Source organism: Papaver somniferum, chromosome 8, assembly GCF_003573695.1.
Source record: "Papaver somniferum cultivar HN1 chromosome 8, ASM357369v1, whole genome shotgun sequence".
In the NCBI taxonomy this organism is placed as follows: Eukaryota; Viridiplantae; Streptophyta; class Magnoliopsida; order Ranunculales; family Papaveraceae; genus Papaver; species Papaver somniferum.
The window spans coordinates 74,788,284-74,807,584 of record NC_039365.1 but is presented as its reverse complement, the minus strand read 5'-3'; the positions used below and the strand labels follow the sequence as shown (position 1 = coordinate 74,807,584).

The window sequence follows — 19,301 nt, the reverse complement described above, 5'->3', positions numbered from 1 at the left end:
TTTGCTATCAGCCACATGAATGATCAGCCCCCTACCTTACAGCGTTACTCTACGCATTAGGTCAACTAACAGTGAGACAGAGGTAGTGTTAATTTAATGTTTAGACGAGTCTGCACCCCCACTTTATTCTAGTCGGTAGGAAATATTAGTTTAATGTTTAGAAGAGTCTTTTATTTCAGGGCCCGTGGGTTTCATTGAGTCGTCTCGGTAGGAAATATTCCCTCTGTTTCTGGAAAAATGTTATTTTCACTTTTTCAATTTGGACTAAAATGAAAAAGTAAAAGTAACATTTTTCCAGAAACAGAGGAGTATTAGTTTGATGTTTAGAGAGTCTTTATTTCAGGGCCTGTCGTCTCACACACCGTTGTAGCCTATCCATGATGCGTCTAGCATATTTGTAGCTTGGACTTGATGCTCTTTTCCAGCTCAATAAAATCCATAAACAGATAAGATAAAGGATGAAATAAATTGCTGAATGGACTATTAGACAAGTTACAACTATCTGTTAGCATTCTTACGTTGGTCGTATAACTATCTGTGCGGTGTGTACTGTGCTAATAGTTGTTTACAATTGCTGATGGTAATTACAAAATTGTTTATATTGACAAGGAAAAACAAACACAAAAACTCACATCTATACAAAACACATAAGAAATAAGCCAGAGAACACAAACATTTTCCTCCCAAAATCCTGGCTGAACCTGTCAGTAAAGCTGGTCTACAGCAATTGTTAAAGCTTTCTAGTCTGCTCATTACCTGCAAAACGCAATTGTAAATACGTTAAGAATTAAAACGGGGGAAGATGATGTTATAAACAGAAGAAGCTGGACACTAAGTAACATACCAAAAATACTAGATTTTAAGGGAAAAATCTATGTGTTGCTGATGATGAACCCTTCTTTTTCAGATCCCTTGGCTTCCTGTTTTTATTTATTTTTGCAGCTTTTTCCGGTGTACTTGATTCCCCAAGAGAAATAGCCATTCCTTTCTTTACCTTCTCATGATATACCACAGGAGGTGCAAGCCTCAACTGGGGCACATTTTCTATTTGAAAACTTTTTTGAGCTTTCTGAAGACTATTCAAGATCTCAAACTGCATATATTATATAGATCAAATTAAAAACTGTTGATGAGACGCTGAATTAATAAACTGCGAGAGCATAAAAAAGAAAAAATATTGTCACCAGACTCACAATGACACAATATAACCAGATACGTTAACTTTACGTGCACGCCACTTATTATTAACAGCCATTTTCGCTAACGAGACACACAGTATACTGTATGTCAGAAGTCGGTTCTTTTTTAAGCCTTTTTCCCTCCATTATAAATATGAATGTCATGAAATTTCTCATAGCTCCGCCAAATGCAGTTAAGGTTTGTCTATTCGCCAGATCAAAGAGGTCATGACTCACTATCTCTTAAAGATGGCTAGATTCACAGTTCATCCTTTACTAACAGTGCGACAAGTTAGGTTTAGATGTTTCAAAAGGAACTAGTTTCTATAAGGATGATCTAATGGGATAGCATGATCATCACAAAATCAGCATCAACCCCATGGGAGATGCAGAAATAAGGTGTTAAGTAGCAGTTAGAATAAGCAGGTGCAAGTGAAGTGTTCCTGATTCAGAAACGTTGATTACCCGTGAGATCTGATGAAGTCCATAAGGTTCAGCGTCAAATTCATTAGTGTGATGAACAGAAGTGTTCCCTTGGGTTCTCTGAGATTTTGGTGAAGAATTCTTCACTAATCCAGTTGTAAGTATTGACTTGCTTCTAGCTCGTCCAGCCTTCTTCTTCGGGATACAAATAGGGCATCCCACTGAGTAACGATTTGATACTTCATTTTCTTGAAATTCACACTGGAGATGAGTTGCATGTCCACAACTAAATACTCGAATACCAGAGGCCGAATATCTTTTGGTAAGGGAGGAATTGCAAATACAGCAAAGTGGATTCTGTGGTGAATAACCGTGAGAAGCTCCCTTCTTGAGTAAGCTCATTGTATAAAACGTATCATCCTCGATCAATGATTTGGCAGTGTCCTAAAATGACAGTAGAAGGTCAATGTACCGAAGAGAGAAGAATATTATATATTCTGAAATGTTTTTAAATATACTTTGGAAGCATGATTTCCTAATTGATTATTAAAATGCAGTATAAAATGCTTACAAAATGAAAGATAATATGGTAATTTCGCTTTTGAACTTTCATCTAAAGTTTTCCAAAATATAATGCCCTACCTCCAGTAATCTTGCGCAGATCACTAATGGCCAAAAACCAATTTCAGGTGGTAATAATGAAATAAATTAAAAAGTACGTCAGTGAATACGAGGAGGGATAGATACCAGAATTCGTCTCTCAAATCCATAGGTTCCCAGCAATCCCGATACGGTGAGTTTATAATCGCCAAACTCCTGGCTGCCATTATCCGCCAGGAGCTTAGCCATGATTGACGGAAGGTGTACATATCCGATCATTCCATCAACAACCTCCCTGATGAACTGAGCAAAAACTTTTTTGAGAATATGAGTACCTCTGTGAGATTTCAATATCCTCCATTTCTCCACCAATGCTTCCTTGTCCTCTTGAAAACCAAACAGGAATTCTCCATTGCCAACAAGATTTGCTTTGGATATCATTTTATTATCATAAGAATCTTTTAAAGGGTCACAAAACCTGCATGCATCTCGAGGATGAACACACATCAAAAGGGAGTCATATCTGAAGAAGGTTGAAGTAGATTTCCTGGCTCCAATCATAGAACAATATATACAAGCGAAAATGAGTATGGTGGATGTATCAACTTACCAGTCAAGCGACTCAAACCATAGGGACTCTGACTCCTCGGGATCTAAGCGTAGGGTATTACGCTGGCATAAGCCGATCGAGGCATGCAGGATATCAAGTATAGATTTTACCTGCATAACATCAACAACTGCCATAAAGATCAACTCAACCAACTTAGTTAGTAGCGGTAAGGTTTACATTTATCTACAAACCTCTTCCATCCTCATAACAAAGTTTAGATGCTCCATCTCAGGGAGGCTACTTGATGAACGGTCAGAAATTATACTTTCCACAGCAATTCCGAGATTTTCAAATTTGTCTTTGAGCCCCGAAAGAGTAAGTAGCAAAGCACTTCCAACATCACCAACTCTTTCTAATAAGAAAGCAGCTGCGTCAATGACCCCGTACTCTTGACATAAACGCAAACACTGCTCCAGCCTATAACTTTCAAATGTCTCCAAAAACTTAAGAACAGATATCCGTTCGTACTTGCACATAAGCTGCACAAGAAAATGGAACACATGCTGAGAACTTGACGTGACACAGGGGCTTAATGATATGCAAACACAGTTTGCTTCACGTGGAGAGACACGTGTACTTGTACATGCAGTTCCTAAAAACTTGAGAGTTAAAAAAAAAGGGGGAAATATTTCACCATTCTCTTTGATACCAACCTCGAGATAAAGTTCTACTAAATCGTCAGTTATACTGACTGGATTATGTTGTAGAATCTTTGGGAGATCAGAGATTTTTTTCAAATAAGCCTCCACCATTTGCTCTTTCCCTATTCTTCCACATGCCACGTCCAGAATATAACCCTTTTCCAAAAAAGAAAAATCAAGTTTCCCCGACAGGTGAGCTTCAATGGTTGTCTTTAGATATAGAAAAAGGCTTTCTGAATGAGGGCGGAGTTCAGATAGGATACGTTCACTTTCTCTACTGAAATGGTCAACGACCAAAAAGAATGCTCCCTCCCTGAAACAACAAATGAAAGTTTGTAAATCAAATCTCACATAAGCAAAAATAACAGCAATAGCACAAAAAGTAATGCATACAATGTGTAAATTTATGAGCTATTCCAATATTTACCTGCTTAAGATAACTAGCTCAGAGATTCGGGAAAGGACAGCAGAACGAAAAGTTGCTGACTCATTATCTCTTTCTAGTAACATGTTGATAAAAGAAAACGCATGAAGGGGCTCCTCCAGATCTTTCATATAGGCATCCAAAGCAGCAATATGCTGACCTCTACTAGCATATACAAAGCCACAAACCTGTATATTGCCATGAAAGTCAAACCCATGAATATTGTTTATGCCTTCTGATAGAGAGTAAACAAGATTAGTAAAGGCATCAAGATCGGAAGGAAATAGTTCATGGCAATGGATTTGTTATGTAGTGGACGATCTTCATGAACTTTAAAGTTGTTGCAAATACCTGGTAAAATTGGGCCATTTCGCTCAGATGCAATACATAAGATGACTCCCAGTCTGTTTCAGAAACTGCTCCTAAAACGGCAAGCACGTGCTTCTCTCTACTCTTAGAATTTTCGGTTTTCACATTGCAAGGGGACAAAGTAGTTTCTGAAATCAAGTACTCCAATACATGACTTAATACGGCCTTTGAAACTGTAGCTCTTTCCCATATAATGAAGTAGGAAATAAATTCAAGCAGATGACAAATGTCTTCTTTCGAAGGCCATATTCTTAGGGAACCAGTACCATCCACGCACGAACCATCGACTTCTGAGATTTTTACATCAAGAATATTTGCAAGAGAGTTTATTGTATGTTGTACCATCAAATTCTGATTTTCGTTGCTCTTCTCACTATTCTCTTCATTATCCTCCATATCTGGATTAGTCGAATCAAGGTCAGATTTAGGAATTTCCAAGAAAGCAAATCTCAGAACTTCCAATGTTGCTTCAGTATCCAACCACAAGAGATGATACAGGTTTGGGCAAGCTCCACTGGAAGATTTGCAGCCTGCTGCAAGCTCTGAAACCGTAGCTTTTGAGTCTTCTAGAAGAAAGGATACAAGCTCTGTTCTAACCGAAAGCAATCTGGTGGGAGATATGGTGCCGTGTCCTGAAAGTAATTCTTAAGAAATTCAACATCTACTCAAATATTTTACTATTTTGTCACCAAGAGAATATTGAAGTTCATTACCACTCAACAGCAGCATGGTACTTTCAAAGTTTTCCTCTCTCTTGTCGAGGTGCATGTTCTCGCATGTATAGGTACAAATATAACTAACATAGCAACAATGTGATACTTTTCTGGGTTTCCATTTACTTGGTGCTTCAAGGTTCTTCTTACACACAGATGGAAACAAAAACAGGTACAAATATCACACATGCACAAGTGGGAATGATTCAACATCCTTGATAATGATATGAATATTAGAAAAAAAAAAGTATGCAAAGGCTCATTAGTAGGTGGGGTGCCAAAGGAATAACTGAGATCCTAAAAGGAATAATAGCTCCACATACTCATATTTGGAAAGGTTGAACTCTTTAACCTAGAAAGCTTGTGATGCAGGGCTCATCAGCTTGCATGTGGAATGATATGTTTGACTTTTTTTTTTGTTTGGCAATCAAAGATCAACACCAAAAAATCTCATGCAATTTTACTTGCAAGTATGAAAACAATGGAGCAGGTCAAGAGCATACCTGGAGGAAAGGAAAGACCTGTGAAGCAATATTTTAGATATACAAGCATCCTGTACCTGTTAGCAGAATTCATCAGGAAGCACCAGTTATCCAGAGAATGGAAATAGGGGGGAAAATAACAGTCAAGCTACAATAAAATTTATAAGAAAAAAATGAAAAAATTACGAAAAACTAAGAAGAATATTAGATTCATAAATGCTTATGATAAACTCACATGGAAGTAACTAAGGTGAAGGATAGGAGAAAGTTCCTAAAATCCGTGAATACATTGTGCAACAAAGAACTATAATAATACAACATAAATTAAACCACACAAATCAACCAATGATTAACATTAAAACGGCCTACAGCATGTATGGCCAAAACAATTAGTTCTCTACTTCGTTCCAAGTATTTCATTTTTGTCGAGAGGACTGTTTTTCTTTTCAACTAAGAATTTGATAGTAAAACAGAACAATTCTTGGACATAATAATTTATTCAGCAGCTGTTTACCATGCAACCACATTGATGCAATGTTCGTGGTTTTTTAAATTATTTTCTAACTAATTTTGGGAAAATATGGAAATTCCTTTTTTAAATTTGAATATATCTAAAGTTAACCTGTCTTTGGAAAATAACAACGGTTTCTGAAGATAACATTTTTTTAACTTTCTGAGACTAACCTTAAGTTGGGATACTATATTCATTTAATCTTATAATCATAGAGAGGTGAGTTATGTAACTCCTTAGCAAAGAACGTGCATTTGATCTTAAGTTTATGGCAGAGACATGGAACTTTAAAGTGTTTTCAGAGATTAAATGTACAAGGGTGCAGATAATAGCATATTAGCCCATCTATAAGTTAGAGTACATTCAATAGAAAATGATAAGTAAACGAAAGATACCCAATGGCAAGTGCATTTTCTCTTTTGCTACTCTGTACAACAAGCAAAAGTTCCTCAAGAGGTGCTTCGTAATCATCTAATCCTCGGTTGAACAGATAAATAAGAGCTCCATATAGTCCATGTTCTCGGCATAACCTTACTACCTAAGATACAAATTCGAATTATAAGATTTAGTGATTTAATAAATTAATAGGATGATTTGTAAATGGGTCCAAAGGGTTTTAAGATTTAATATGACTAATGAATTTTACTAGATTCAAAAATACCTTTGTATACATATCAATCTTACCTGATTGAAATCCAATGATGAAATGTCCATGTGAAGAACACACTGTTCAACACGTTGCAACCATCCTTTGCTGCTGTAATGTTCAACCAGTGCTTGCATAATCTGCAAAACCAGTAAAACAGTATAGTCAAAACATTTTTGCTTAGATAAAAGGTTAACACTTGGCACAAAGTTAAGGAGTTAAGGCTTTTTGAAGCCTCCACTGGAACGATTCATCACCAACACAATGAAGTGATAATTCGAACAGAAAAGTCTGATTTTTTTATTTTTTTTGCCACTTTAAGGCAAATTTTCTCATTTAATATGATCCAATAACAAACTAACGCAATAATCACAAACTGGAAGAAAATATGTTTAAGATGGGAAAACAAAAGCAAAAGAGAATAGATAAGAGAAAAAGTAACTTACAACTATGACACTCCCAATAACTAAAAATAAAACAGGTAGGAAATTGATTACCCAGCTATACCTCTGGAGGTAAACATCCGAGCATATCTTTCAATATATATGGCTCTAAAAGCTCCAAGAATGTTCCTGGAAAAAGAGAATGGAAGTCAGCAAAATCAATGCAATAATCTTAAGGTGCACAGTTGCACTTTGAAGGAACATAGCTTATTTGTTTCGAATAGTGAAATAATTCTTGTACAGATACTATGATTTGATAATTCTCTCTTTCCTAATAAGTTAATGCTTACCCTAACTTTCCTGATAAGTTAATGCTTATCCTAAAGTCAGGTAGTTGAAGTATTTAAGATTAGAGAATTGCAATTGCTCCAGCACATAAACAGAGGATTAGTAAAGATTCTCCTACTATTTAAGAATGCCAAACATAAGACTCATAATCTTCTCATATGAAAGTTCATCAAGTTACGAAATCACTTGATTTTCTCTACGATATCAATCTTTGACTACTAGGTTGACAATGAATCGACAAATCATAGGTCATTGGGTGCATCATTTTTTGACACCTACCTCCATGTTGTACAGCCACAAACTTGGAGAAAATTTTGTCAAAAAGGATATCGACTCTCTTGATGTGGACACAAAATTCTACAGCAACACCACCGACCCTTGCAAACTGCTCTTGCATCTCTGACTGCATGGAAATACTACTACTCTTTGCATCATCAACTTGTTCAGCCTTTCCTACTTGGTTGTTAAATGCCACTGAAATATAGGAAAATGATTCATCTACATACGATAAAACCAATTCCACCAAATATGGCAGTACAGCCTCCCGTATGGCATCAACAGTTCTAGGAAGATCAATAACACCATGTGCTTGACCATCATAGAGTCTCATTGCCATTTCTAGTGCACCCATCCAGTCACCTGCCATTTGCAAAACCTGAATACGCTCCTTCCAGGGAAGAAGACGAGAAATTATAAGCTGCATAGACCCAATCACATATATAGTAGCTCCTCTTACAGCAACACAATTGTGATAAGTCTTCTCAGGATTCCCAAAAATATTAGTTAAATAAGTTTGATAAGTAATGAGGTTGTCTACTACAGAACCATCTACAGAAAAGCTCGAACGATGAAGCTCCATTCCTTCCTTCGCAAATAGACAGAGATGGCCTTTCAGGGTCAAGACCACCAATATCTGAATAAGAAATGAGACTCATAAGTCACGATAACTTATTATTTCGTATATGTTAGGATCATTATTTGCATTATGCATGATGAAAGCACTGAGGCAGACGAGGGACATGGACATGCCACCACAGTAGACGCGGCAATTTCTCAAGAAACTAGGATGCGGACATGCTATAAGATCAAGGATACTTTCTACAAAAATCTATGCATTATGAATTTGAGTTCTTAAAAATACTGATAAACTGCTGGCAAACAGAAATTTTGTGAATGAACCAGAAATTCTTTATACCCGGTATTTGAGCAATGCCGATACATAATTATACTAAAATTGTGCATGGGATATGCATGTGATGTACTGATGCATCCATGGTGCGTCCGAACACATCCGAGCGTCAGACATGCAACTAATTTAGGAGCTTCTGTGATTTCTAAAAGCATGCATGAATATGCATCCAATGATCAGAATGAGAACAAGGTGACATTTCAAGATGCTGAGAACGTAATACTTTGGTTCCAAAGAGGGCAAAACATAATACACCCTACAGAATTGTATTGTAAATATGCCAGAGAAATATTTTAGTAAAGGCCGAGAGTAATGTTCAACAGAAATATATAATAAAGTTAAAATAAGAGTGTTCTAAGGCCTGATTATTTCCATATTACACAATACTTGGCTTTTCTACTGAAAGTTAAAAGTTATTTCTACCAATTATAAGATGCTCTTTATCAAATAAATTTAATTTCCGTTTTATCTTTTCTCTTCTTATATAATCATCCGTTTGCCAGTGACACCTAAATTAGGGACATACACCCCAGCTTACCTGGTCGTCCAACCATGCCACACCTATTGCCGTATTATCAAGGGTCCATTCCCTGTATACTTTCAGCTCTTTTTTAACCAACTTTGCAACTTGGACTTTGCGATCCCATGCTATAGCAAGCAGTGAAGCTCTGTCTGATGGCTCGCTAGACGTATTCTCTGGTGAAGGTATTTTTTTAGATAAGATCAAACACAGAGATCTGAAATGAAGCGCTTTCATTCATACCTGCAGATGAATCTTGTGCCTGCAACGTACATTTCCATGCAGTATAAGGCATGGAACCTTCTCGGACTCCATCCGGCTTTGGGAGTTGAGCATAGACTTCCAAGTTGGAGGTGAGCCTTACCTACAAGGAAGATATCTCAACAGGTTGGAAAGCAAAAAAAGAAAATTGCTGCATAACTGCAAGCATTCATTTAACAACAAACAAGAGTTACAAGACAAATCAGGTACATAAATCTTGAATATCATCTTAAGGGATCCATACCACCAGAGCATTTTGATGGGTAGCAAATATGACCACACCTTGTTCGGCCAATGAAGATGCTTCACTGTCACTGAAGAGCTTCCAACCTGCCTTAGATCCAACTACACCACCCATCATGCTACCTATACCACTTGTGGAAGCTGTAGCATTTTTGAAGGCGGATGATAAAGCACCCTCAGAGACATCAACTAGAAGAGGGGAAGTAGACAGCACAGTCCCTGTTCTTTGACCATCAAGAAGGCACTATTTGATGAACAGAGGGTACAAAACTTGTCAGAACTAGGTGAGAAAAAATAATGATGCACAAATTTTTAATGAACCACTACAAGGGGAAAGACTTTTTACCTACCTTTGTTTCAATGGTAAACCGGTAAAACATTGGAACCACTGAAATTACATGTAAAAGGACACGCCCTTTACAGTCACCAGTAACGACTTTAAAATTGCGTGTAGCTTGAGAATCCTGACCTAGAAACAGAGTGTGCACCACTGGTGATGTATGTTCCCCAGAGATAAGTTTTACCACTTGTGCCTTCTGCACATCCCAAAATATTATATGACCATCACCATATCCTGCTAAAAGCAGATCACCTTGATGATTGAAGCACATCGAAGTAACTTGCGACTGAGATTTGTCAGCTTGAGGACCAAGATACAACATCTGCAACATATGAAAAATATTCTCAATAAGAGAAGTGCCATTTGAAGTAAACGCAGCAATTAAAGCGACAATATGAAATCTTGAACCCATGGAAAACCATACAGAAGCAGATGGTTTAGTACACCAACTTTCATTTGCTAAAATAGAGAGAGTCCGACATCACGAAGTACTCAGCATCAAGGACTTAACATTATGCTACTGTAAATGGGAAGCAGATCCTTTCTATAGTGACGGCGAAAGCAAAAGGTCTACTAGAGACCCCAATGGACGATAACATTCTAGTTAAACTTTTCAATATTTTCAGGGTTTAAACAGGGACTGTGTCCCTTGTTGGGATGTAATAGCTATAAAACCAAGAGTACGGTAACAAAGATAATTCTCAAGGAACAACCAAGACTACATTTTAATAAAGGTAGCTAATGTGTTACCTTGGGATCCATACGGTCAGCATGATAAGGAGAATATTTACTTGGTGCCACAAGTATAAGCCCTTTTGACATTCCCACGGCAATAAAATTTGCATGAACTGCTACTGAATGAGGAGACCCGTGGTCGCTCCTGAATGCTTGAGATGATACTTTTCGTGTAATCATATTATCCAGATCAATCTGCAAGTACCCAACTGCAGGGGGGCCCCTCCGAATACCCTCAAGCCTCATCGGCTGTGCTGCCACACCCTCTTCCCAATCCAAACCAGAAAAGGCATGCTTTTTCTCAATTTCTTCAGCTAATTCGAGAGGCTTCAAAGGAGAGCGTGATGTTTTCACTGTCTTACACTCCGATCCAAATACACTATCATTAACGAGCTCACTAACACCATTGTTTGCATTACTTCCATCTACAGAAAGATTTTCTTCTCCATCTTCAGCACTATGACCAGTATAATCCTTTGACTTGGTACTCTTCAATGGCTGCGACTTTACTTCCTCACCCATATTGTGAACCTCTTCATGCTCATTTTCAGCAGAATCAGGTGGAGAAAATGTAGGTCTCTCATCCATTTTTCCATCAGATGGACTCTCAATATCAGCACGAATATGCGCTTCAACAACATGAACAGAATCTAAAACTACAGAATTATCATTCGAATTCGAACTACTCTCTGCCACACAAGAAGAATCCACCCTTGCTTCTGTGTATTCAGTAGTAGTACCACAAGAATTTAAACCCTTAAGACCTGACCCAATTTTACCGACTTCAGAAATTGTTGATTCTCCTTCTATAACCTTTTTAACTGGACTTTTCTCAGGTGAAACCTCTCCTCCTGAAGCATTTTCACTGAAACATGCTTCCACTACCGGTTCCACTGAAGAGGAGGACGACAAATGGCCAACTATCCCATCTTCTCCTGATTCTCCATCGATTTGATTAGTTCCAGATCCAACGGCTTCTGAAGATGTTAATCCTTCTAAATATACACCATTACCTGACTGAATCTCCAAATCACTAATCAAAGAACTATGTTCTTCAGCTCGAAGAGATTTCTCTCTGCGAGACTTAATAGCAGCAGCATGAGGAGTAGGAATCAAACGAGACGCTGCAGTAGCAGCAGCAAGTGCTGCTCCCGGTTTAGGGTTGGGTTTAACACTACCAAACAAAGGAGGTAAAGGTCGTGATAAATCCCGCCCTAACAACAAAGAATTCCCTGAATTTCTCCTACTAATGAATGAATTGCTGACAGTATTCTTTCCATCTAGTTTTAATGATCCACCAGAATTACCAAGAGATGATCTTATAACAGAAATTTCATCAAATGTATTTGAAATTAGGGTTTCAAAACTACCACTTACGGAAGATGATGAAGCAGAAACTTCTTCATATGATTGCTTCGAGTGAAAATTGTTTGAATCGATTAGATTATCAGACAATTTGAAAATTGTTGAAGAATCGGTGTCATCAGAATCAGAGTCGTTAAGAAGAATTTCATCAACGGTTCGATGAGGGATGATATTGTTGTTGAGATCATCATCGTCTTCATCACCGCTACTTTGTAATTGTAAAAACGAATCTAGGTCTAACGCCATTGGAGCTTTATTAAACTTCTTTGTCATTGCTGTCGATGAAAAAGAGAAAACCAGTTTTTCAAAGTTGAATTTCTGGATTTTTGTTTGATCGCCATTGCAGAGAGTGGAGAAACAGTAAAAAGAGGAATTTTGGTGGGAAGATTTACCAGTGTAAAGTCTTCTGGACTGTAAGTAATACTCCCTCCATACCACGTTTATAGGCGGAGGGACCAAATATCTTAGATTAAGAAACCTTTTCTGATTTCATAAATATTCATATTTTTCCTTGTCTTGTGCTTTGTTATATTTCCTATATTAGGGACATAAACTCAAGTGTGATGATAACCAAGCAATATAAATAAGGATAAAATAGTTAAAAGCCATCTTGAAATTGTCATTCCGCCTATCTAATGGTACAAGGAAAAAGCAATATTCTGCTTATAAAATAGGTACGAAGGGAATAGTACTGTAAGGGCAGTTCCCATTGGAATTTGCAAAAAAAATAAAAAATTGCCTAGTCACGAGATGAGGTTTGGTCGTTATGGTACAAGTTACTCGGCGATAGACATATGCTTTGGAACCTTGAAATATCTATATTGGATGAGCAAAGGTTGAACTCTTCCTCTCGTAAGTAAAGGAATGCCTGATGGTAAAGCTCTTTGAACCGAGATATGAACACACGCTTTCACATTTTTCTTGAGAGGATGATTACCATAAGGTACTTTTGCATCAACGAGCTCACCAAGTTTGACGGTAAGCTTCTGTAAGTCTTCAAACTCAGTACATTCGTTTAGAACGTTGCATAAAATGAGCCACATAAGTACTTCAGCAAAGGAAATTTCACAATTTACTGGCCAGCCGGTACAAGGAATAATCCTGATAACTATAAGGTAACTAGAAGCAAACCAAGGACGATGTTCATTAACTCAGTTGAAATCGTTCTCAGCTATAAATCTTATCAGAACTTTGTTTCTTAAGCCACTGAAGGTTCTGACAGTAAGAGCTTGAGCTAATGGCCGTTGAGAACGGATACGATGTTTGATAAAAGAAGTTGGAACCAAAGTCTCACTACAAATGTAGCCAACCACACACCATTTCTAATTACTATCATGTTCGGCTAAAACCAGTGTTTTGTCAATGAAGGTCGGTTCATTGATAGTTGAGGCGAGGTTTGTGGGTAATGTAAGTTTTTCTGCCATTTGAGAAGTTAGGTATTGCATATCTATTGTTGTAGGATTAAGCTCTTGTTGGGTTTTAGATGACTTCATATATATAAATAAGAAGACTAATAAGACATTAGAAAATAGGGGTTAAATGGGATTTGGAATGGTGGCTGGGAGTGTTTATAAAGACGCATCTGGATGCAACACTTTCAGATGATATGAGAGCATGTGATATGAACGCGACAATGCACTATGGTGTTAAGAGAGATACAAGATTGAGATATTATGGGAGACTTAACCTTAATCTGGGAAATATTCAAACGTTAAAACTGGTATGTGCATGTAAAATGGAATGAAATTGACGAAAGTTTGGAGTCTTTTTTGTCGCATAGGTCTGTTGATCATGATGTTAACATCTTTAGTAGACCTTCTCTCCTGACTTCTATGATAGATAGACAGTTTTTGCATGTGAGTGGGATTTTCTAGATGAAGTAGGAAAAATTTGTTGATAGTACTTCTACACCAATGTATCATGACACGTATCAAATACGTCATCACCCAGCAGACTATGGTTGGTGAGTGATAATGAAAATTTTATTTATTCCAACAAGTAAAATATTGTAGCCAAATAACTCTAAAAGAGATCATTATGGCTTTGGTGGGTTTAAGGTTGGGGTGGAATAAAAGTTCTGGGGAGAGGTATGACTGATGGTTTGAAGTAGAGTTGAAAATGTTGTGATAAAAGAAGAAAACAGAAAATAAAGGGGAAAAAGAGAGACGAAAATTCTATTAATCTGTATAAAATACAAAGGTTTAGGACTCTATTTATAAAGTTTACATACTTGGTGCACAAGTAATAGGGTCCCACTAAAGTGGGCATCTACATGATAAATTGTCGTTTATAACACTCCCCCTAGATGACCACTGTATCTAAGATAATTGCCTCGTTAAAACCTTTGTCAGGAAAGTCCAAAAATGACAAAACCTGATCGAAGGTAAAAGAGTACAATTGTGAGAAAACTTAGAACAGAGTTGGACATGCATATGTTGCCTCGTTTAAACCTTGACAAGGAAAACCCAGTGGGAAAAACCTTGGTGAAGGAAAAAGAGTACAAGATGATAGTCCAGTAAAATACCTTCTACTATGATGCTCCCCCTGATAAGTAATTTAGTTGAATCTTGTCTTGCAAATCTTCGTGTTGACACTTCTCAATTTCGATAAACGAATTTCTTGAATGCTGGAGATAGCAATGTTTTCGTGAGAAATCTGCCAGTTGATGAAGTCTTCTTTTGTGTTAGTCTTCTAATGGTAGTGTTCTCAAGTCTTCATGCTTCTTTAAATACATTCAGGACTTGTGTCTTGGATTTCTAGCTTCTCGGAGATGATTTGCAGAAGTAGTTGATATAGTCTCTTCAACGAAGTGCCAATACGCATTGACAATATCATAGTTGTACAAAATTTGTACTCATACTTTATATGGACACTAGTGGAAAAGGGTTTTTTTCCACCCAAAGCTACGACCCTCGTACACGGTCAATTGACCTTTGACCGGTCAAGACCGTCTGGGATATAAAAAAACACGGAGTATAGATAAAGCAGCTATAATGGGCCGTATAATATTTATTATTTTATTCCTCATTCTCAACCGATGTTATGATTGATGAGCTTAGTTTTTTCAGTGGGACCCATTTTCTGTGAGGTGTCTCCCTGTCCTTATCATCGATCTAACCTAACTCCTCTTCCTCACTATTTCTCTTCCTGCGCCTTATCTTCTCAATCTGCTTCTCTCCACCGCACCCCAAAACTGAAACTCGAAACTAAAAAAAAAAAAAAAAAACCCAGAAGAAATCACTTAAACCAATGCTCTTAATTCCAACCCCTTTCTCCATCGTTTTCGTCTCTCCACAAAATCACCAAGTTCTCCAATAAACCCTATTCTAAATCTGTAACCACATACTTGAGCAAAGAGGAAGAAATCCATTCTTCTTGAACCATTTTCTTCTTTTCATCTTTGCTGTTAAGGTTATTCCTAACAGATCTTCTTCTATTTTGTTGAGGGGGTTTATTTTTATACAACCTATGTTTAGATTTGAAATAAAATTAGGGTTTTGATTTGGGTGTTTTAGTTTGTTAGGGTTTCTGTAATTTGTATTTGTAGGGATTTTGATTTCTTAGGGTTTCTTTTTTTTGATTGATTTTAGGGATTTTGATTTCAGGGTTTGTTGTTGAGGTTTTTCTCCTTTTATGCAGCAAAGAGGTAAAATTCTTTCAACCAATTTCTTCTTGATTTTTCTTTTCATCACTGCATGTTCAGGGTTTTTTGATTTTAAGGCTTTTTTATTACAGGGTTCACTGTTATAGTATTTCTTCGTCTCTACAGCAAAAAGGGTAATTCTCTTTTACTCGATCCAGTTTTCTTCCATCATTTTTTTGGTTCAACTAGGTGTTTACCGGTTTTTAATTTTGATACTTTTTAATTTCAGGGTAGCTGTGAAGGTCTTTTTCCATCTCGTACAAAAAGGGTACAACCAATGCAATTTTTTCTTTCATCATGACTATATGTTAATTTGATAAAAAGTCAGTTGAAAAAACAGTTGTTCCTACAAATATAAGGTGCAAATTTGATTCTCACCAAATGCTTATCTTAGTAACTTACTTCTTGGTTATAATTTCATTTGTTTGTTAAGTGTATTAGTCTCTTGCATGGAATTATTGAAAATTTATGATGTTGTATGTGTTAATGTAGGATTAAGACATGTACAATCATGTGAATGATGGTTCTTTACTGAAGGCTCCTCTTATTTCCAATGATGTTTATGAGATAATTATGAAGGTGATAGTCTAATGAGGCTTGTATTTGATTCTTTTGTCAATTTAATATAGTCTATATGGTTTATGTTCATTCGATTTATATGTATAAGTATGGTTAGAAGTGAATTAAAATTTTGTTCTTCTCTATAGGTCTTTGTTTTGTCTTTAAAATGTGTAGTGATCTACACTACAAATGATGCTCAAAAGCAACCGGAATCTCTGATTAGAGGGGATTAAAAGAGAATTGAAGGTGAAATTAGAGGGTTAGAAGAAGAAGACATAGATTGGACGGAAACATATGGACTAGGGAAGAAGATAGAGTTTCATTAATAATTTGATACCGCCCTAAGGCGTACAACCCAGTCCTTATATAGCAAGGACGGATACACTACTAACATTACTATCAGCACCCAGTGCCTACTCAAAAGCTAACCCGAGGTGGCTGCCCTTAACCACACTTGATACATCCCATTGGTTCATGACAAATACCGACCCATCCAAATCATCCTTGTCCTCAAGGATGAAGTATGAGAATTGAGCTCGGCTACGTCAGAGGCGCCATTGCTGCAACTGCATCCCAAAACCAGTAGTAGATATGAATGTGACCCTTGCAGACTTCAAGTAAAAACTCACAACCCACTGATCTTTTTCAAGCGAATTGCAGGATTCCAGCTTGGCCAAGGTTCCATCATACCCACAATCAACGTCCAAAATGATAGTCTAATTGGTTGTATAATCCCCCTTAACTAGACTTTCTTCATTACCAGTTGAGGGTTGAATATTAATCTTCATGTTTATTCTCTTATAATAACCTGGCATGTGGAGTTGTAGTCGCAACCTGATCCTCACTAGTAAAAGACTAATTTCTTTATTGTCGGCAAGTAGCTCAAACTTGGATATCAAATTGTAACCCGTGAGGGTATACTTCATTTTCCGAGGGTCCACAGAAGCAATCCAAATTTCATGAGTTGCATTTGTTGGCTGTATGCGATTTGCAGACCATTTTGTTTCTATAAAATGCTCAACTGAAGTATTGCATCTCTTATCAAAAATACCAATACCAGCAAATTTTCTGTCACTGCTCAGGTCACGTACAGTTTGAGAACATATCTCGTAACTCCAAGAGCAACTGAAGAAGAACGTAACAAGACTGGCTAAGAGCGTTCCCATCATCAGAACGTCTAGTTTTACGATGCCTTGTACAACTAGCTTTACTGTTCTTATTCTGACTTCGTAACCAACTTCAAATCCCCAGCTGAGGTGATACTTTTCGATATGAATGCTGATCCTGTCCACCCACTAGCTGAGAAAGCTCTTGCAAGATTATGCCAAAACTCAACTAACTCGACTACTCTTTGTACTCTGAGCATACAAAGAAGAAGGTCATAAAGAACTCCAGTGATTTCACCGAACATGACTTCCCAATCTGCCAAATCCCCTATTTGGTTGACATGATATTCCAACGGTAGATTTCTTGACAGTGGAAAGCAAGGTTGTACTGCCATTAAACCATCTTGAGTTTCCCACCAGTTCGATACAAGAATGTGCTGCAAAATAGTCTTTACTTTATACTGTACAAGACCCTCTTCCATGATATGATACTCAAAACCATGCATAATTGATGCCTCTCGACTGCCAGTAAAGATGTGAATGAAAATTTCTCCAATTATCCTTTTACGTTTTAATGTTTCGACTATTAGACCTGCAGTAACAATTTCTTTCTCACATCGCTTAAAAACCTTACAACCATAATAACTCTGACGTTGTTCTCTCCTTCTCTCCATCTTCACATGCAAAGCATTCTGAAGTTGTAACAGAGAATGGTTCAGATCCCAAGTTAAACTCCAATCACTATTACCACACATGACAAGATTAGATAATCCAACTGGCTCTAATAAAACCAAAATATAGCAACATGAATTTTCCGTGCTCTTTAATCTGAAAGGGAACCAATTGAATACAAATACATATAAGAATACCGAAAGGTTAAACCCCCTTTTCCTTGTCCCTTGAACAATCAATTTAGTGCAAAGACCAATAACAAGCTGCAACGTTTCTTCAAGGAACTTGCAAACAACCTGTCTGTCACCATTGCTCAGAAACACAAACATAAATACATTCGAATACTCCCATAACAATTCTGAACAATTCCCATGTGTTAGACTTATCTCATAAACCATATTCCCATTATACTCGTTAATCCCAGTTGACCCCATGAGAATTAACTTACCAGGTGTAAGATTATTCAAGCAGAAATTAGAATTATTCGAGTCCAGAAACCTTCCACGATCAATTACCCTTCCAACAAAAACCAAGGTACATCTTGCACTACTCAGAGTACCCATTATGTTATCAAATATTTCAGTTGTAGACTTTGTACCACTTGACTGTAGTTTCTGGATAGAATTTAAATTTGCTGTAACAAAATCTCTGCAAACCTTTTCCATTTGAGTAGAAAAACTACTATCTCTGCCAATCCACGGATCAAACATCTCATGTGAACAGCCAAACCCACTCTGGCGTGTCATTTGCAACCTCATTCTAGTCCCGAGAATAATAAATTGTCGTACCATTTCTTCGATTACCTTGCGAGTATCACAACTGTCGCTCTTCTTAGGAAATATAAACTTTTTTGAATACTTAATTGACAAATCCAGATGGTACCCCAACTCAACAATCAACTCATAAACAAAATTCGGACTGCGTCTAGGCATGAAAATCAACCAATTCAGAACAAACAAGCCAAGAGTAAGTATACCCAAACTTGAATGAGAACTATTGTTATTGTGATGAGAATACATACTGATTAGTTCAAACCACTTTCCTCTATCAAATAAGGTTCGAGCCAAATCCAACCTACAACAAAGACATATTCTACTACGCGGCTTGTTGTCGATAATAAATAAGACCTTATGAACATTAAACTTTTAATAACACATCTCCACAAGTGAGAATGAAAACACTTTACTAAATTTTCTTTCATAATCAGCGTTCTCGAAAAGAATAACAACAGTAGAGAAACCAGACTTGAGTTTAGATCTGTAATTACCTTCCTCCATTGCCAGAGGAGTAGAAGCATTTCCAATGAACTCATTCTGCTGAAATTTATCTTTGAACGCA

At 37.1% G+C, this 19,301-nt stretch overlaps 1 protein-coding gene and 1 long non-coding RNA gene across 3 annotated transcripts; one reads left to right on the top strand and one right to left on the bottom strand.

The window, feature by feature from the left end:
- Positions 1-439: 439 nt before the first annotated feature.
- LOC113301605 (vacuolar protein sorting-associated protein 8 homolog) lies at positions 440-12,417 on the bottom strand. The gene is made up of 19 exons (XM_026550385.1): positions 10,632-12,417; positions 9,892-10,203; positions 9,543-9,785; positions 9,281-9,401; positions 9,056-9,213; positions 7,608-8,241; positions 7,105-7,169; positions 6,636-6,737; positions 6,347-6,489; positions 5,462-5,517; positions 4,228-4,877; positions 3,880-4,064; positions 3,465-3,765; positions 3,003-3,290; positions 2,812-2,921; positions 2,349-2,679; positions 1,644-2,045; positions 845-1,093; positions 440-756 (listed from the first exon to the last, which is right to left on the bottom strand). The coding sequence occupies exons 1-18, from the start codon at positions 12,252-12,254 to the stop codon at positions 860-862; spliced, it is 5,958 nt and encodes a 1,985-aa protein (XP_026406170.1). The 5' UTR covers positions 12,255-12,417; the 3' UTR covers positions 440-756; positions 845-859.
- A 2,707-nt stretch (positions 12,418-15,124) lies between these two features.
- On the top strand, positions 15,125-16,330 carry LOC113301604. 2 transcript variants are annotated; one of them, XR_003336386.1, is made up of 5 exons: positions 15,125-15,392; positions 15,572-15,627; positions 15,717-15,758; positions 15,854-15,983; positions 16,117-16,330. It is a non-coding gene; the product is annotated as an uncharacterized LOC113301604 (long non-coding RNA). The 2 variants fall into 2 exon arrangements; XR_003336385.1 differs by having other exon boundaries at positions 15,128-15,392; positions 15,587-15,627.
- The last annotated feature ends 2,971 nt before the right edge of the window (positions 16,331-19,301 follow it).

Coding starts and splice junctions, on each gene's coding strand:
- LOC113301605 (XM_026550385.1), bottom strand. CDS start 12,254: ATGACAAAGAAGTTTAATAAAGCTCCAATGGCGTTAGACCTAGATTCG. Junction 2,922..3,002: donor TTGTTATGAGGATGGAAGAG/GTTTGTAGATAA, acceptor GATGTTATGCAG/GTAAAATCTATACTTGATAT. Junction 1,094..1,643: donor GACTTCATCAGATCTCACGG/GTAATCAACGTT, acceptor TAATATATGCAG/TTTGAGATCTTGAATAGTCT.